The 3,130-nt window shown below is 39.7% G+C and overlaps 1 protein-coding gene across 1 annotated transcript; it reads left to right on the top strand.

The window, feature by feature from the left end:
- The first annotated feature begins 629 nt into the window (after positions 1 to 629).
- LOC106613791 (cyclin-dependent kinases regulatory subunit 1) lies at positions 630 to 2,389 on the top strand. Its single transcript, XM_014216407.2, has 3 exons — positions 630 to 877; positions 1,325 to 1,452; positions 1,798 to 2,389. The coding sequence occupies exons 1-3, from the start codon at positions 819 to 821 to the stop codon at positions 1,839 to 1,841; spliced, it is 231 nt and encodes a 76-aa protein (XP_014071882.2). The 5' UTR covers positions 630 to 818; the 3' UTR covers positions 1,842 to 2,389.
- The last annotated feature ends 741 nt before the right edge of the window (positions 2,390 to 3,130 follow it).

Genomic DNA, 3,130 nt, shown 5'->3' with positions numbered 1-3,130 from the left:
ATACATGGGGCCTGTGGAAACAGCTGGGTTTCTAAAGTCACAAATCCTCCACTTTTAAAACAGCCCAGGTTTAAACCTGTTGTTACATTGCAGTTATAAAGAAGACAATGTCTGTGTATGTGCATGTATACTATCTACAATTATTATTCTTGTATAGGTGATGAATTTCAAATAGATGATAAAGCACAGAAGTAAAATTACAGTATTTGTTTATACAGTACTCTAACCCTCAAAGGTCACAGGAACAAATGTTGTTCCTGTGACATTTAAGTGTTATTTAGCAACTCAAAATAAACACTGATGGATAGCTACATTACGTACACCACAAAAATAATTGCTTATGACTTTATGAAAGAGTGTGACTGATGTTATCAGTGGAAAAACTAGGATTCCTTAAGCAACATTTCTGATTGAATATTCATGATTGTAGTACTAAAGAAGCACGCTAAATGGACATTGACTCTATTTCTATAACTAGTTGGCTAGTGTGTCATTCTTTCGATTAACAAAACAAAGGGAAAAAACATTATTTCACAGGAAACATTTTTACAAACAACTCTTACAAACAAATCTAACGTTATAACTGTCAACTTCAGAAGACGGGGACGGGGCGGGGCGCCTCGCGTGTCGTTTTTGATCCGCGCGCGCCTTCACCAATCCGGGCCAAGAGAGGGACGGTTTGAGTTCAAAATTTGCCGATAGAGTTTAGATGACAACTTGCGCCCATTCCAAGCTAGTTAGCTAAGCTTATTGACATCTTTCTGAAAATACGAAAACGAATCCAGAAGATTGTGTAATATATTTATGTTTGATTAAACATGTCGAAGAAAGAAATTTACTACTCTGACAAGTACACAGATGAAGCATTCGAGTACAGGTAGGTTGACGTTGTAGCTAGCATAGCGGCTAACATGCATGCTTCCTTGATATGCTAGCGCAGGCAAGTGTAACGTTAGACAACCCCCAGGTTGATTAGCTAGCTAGCCAACGTTGGATTTGCCAACTTGCTAGCTAGCTTTAGCCGAGAAACAGCTATAATACTTTATTTGGCTAAAATAATAACGATACTTAGCTACTGCTATTAAAATTATATTTGTTTGCTTTTAGCTGAAGGCTGTATTCATGTGTTTATTTTGCAGTGAGTAACGTTAACTATCAGGTGACTTGGTTAACGTTAACTAATAATATCAGCTGGTGTTGCCACATGCCCCAAGTTATTTGGGATACTGCACTGGTACTAAAGTTACATATAAATCACAGAGGCCTTTCTATTTAGCTAGTAACTAAATTAATTGGTTGAACTCAATGTCCCTTTCCTACACAGGCATGTTATGCTACCGAAACAGTTATCCAAGCTGGTGCCCACCTCTCATTTGATGACAGAAGATGAATGGAGGGGTCTGGGGGTGCAGCAGAGCCAGGGCTGGATCCACTACATGATCCACAAGCCAGGTGAGCTATTGACTGATGTTTCATAGAGCAACATCTCAGCATTACTAATGTTATTTGTTTACTTATGTCACAAGTCTTCTCATGACTGTTTATGAACCGATTAATCAGGAATTATTGCTTTTCTGACATCCTCTTTAATACAATTGAAGTACTAGCCATATTGTATTGCCTATTACATGACTCTGACACAAACCATTGACCTCTTTTCCTCCAATCTTATGTTGTCATGATCACATCCCTACAGGTGTAAAGCCATTGTTCTGTCATCTGCATGTTTGAAAATAACATAGCTATCTCTGGTAGCTTGAAGTGAGTACTGAATAACTTTACTTGTTTTACTTCTAGAGCCGCATATATTGCTTTTCCGAAGACCTCTTCCAAAGGATTGAATGGAAATCATTTTCCACGTCACGGAAAACCGCCTCAGTTGAATTGTATGGTCTTTGTTGACTAAACATGATGTACATCGCTCCATGTGTTTTGGTGTATAGAATAGACCATTTATTTTCAGTTTTTTTAAACTCCTCAAAATATTGGAGGTATGATAGAGGTAGCCCAAGGAGAGTGGAAGGCAGAATGCTCGGCCCTGACTAAGAGATGGTGAGCAGTTCTGCTTTGATAAGTGGCAACAATATGACGATGGAATTTCTCTCATGAGACTTTACCGAGCTTGAATAACATTTGCTCCACTTTTATTGATGTTTACTTGTCAATATATGTTGTATTAATGAGCATAGTGGTCAAATGTAGTTATTTTTTTTCTTGAATGTGGAATATTTTATTCAAAAAAGAAATGTTTTTATTTGTTTTTCTGTGTGTGTGATATATATATATATTCTTATTAGACAGTATACATTTTGACTGACTAGAGTCACATTTCTGTTCATTCTAAATAGCACTGTTGCTGGATAGTACGTAAATACAATATATTTCTTTACTTTCTGTGTGGAATGTGTATATGTTCTTTTTCTGTATCTAAACGTCCTTCATTTCATATTTTATAATAAGCCAGCACGGCAGTAGAAATGGTTCTCATTTGTCACCTCATCGAGTTGTTTGTTTTGCAGATAAATCCAACCTTGGTTAGGCCTAGTCCCATATGACGGAGGAACATGGTTGTGTAGTCAGCTACATTGACCACCAGTGGGGTGACAAACTCTGTGTCTGATGCCCAGAGAGAATGCTGGGGCCCGGGGCTTGTGGACAATCACCTTCTCAGGGTTACGAGTTCCAGGGCCAGGCTTTAGAGTGGCATCGTTGGGGAAGCCATGGTGACCTAGCATGGAGAAAGCTGGTTGCCTGGGCATGTAGACACTTGGATCTGTACTGTTGTATCTACCAGGGCCTGGGGTCTTGGACATGCCCTCTGAGGACCCCCTGGCTAGCTTGGTGGGGGCCCATGTGAGCAGGAAGACAGTGCTTGTTAGGCGCTGAGTCACTGCTACAGTAGCGAGTGTGGAAGCACATGTTATAGGATGGGGGTCTGCACTGGATGTTGCATGGAGGAGCATTCTCAGGGCTATATGCTCCCTAGTCCAGGAGTCTGGAAAAGCCCTGCTGGTGGAAATGGCTGCAGTTAGCTTTGGCTTTCTAAAAACAAGCAACATTTTTAAGTGGAATGCAATAGGTTAGTTTAGAGTATGCATATTTGTGAAGTACGTTCATGAAGTTTAGATCT

This window comes from Salmo salar, chromosome ssa10 (assembly GCF_905237065.1).
Source record: "Salmo salar chromosome ssa10, Ssal_v3.1, whole genome shotgun sequence".
Lineage (NCBI taxonomy): Eukaryota > Metazoa > Chordata > Actinopteri > Salmoniformes > Salmonidae > Salmo > Salmo salar.
The sequence above is the reverse complement of the archived record's forward strand: the minus strand, read 5'-3'. Positions and strand labels throughout refer to the sequence as shown.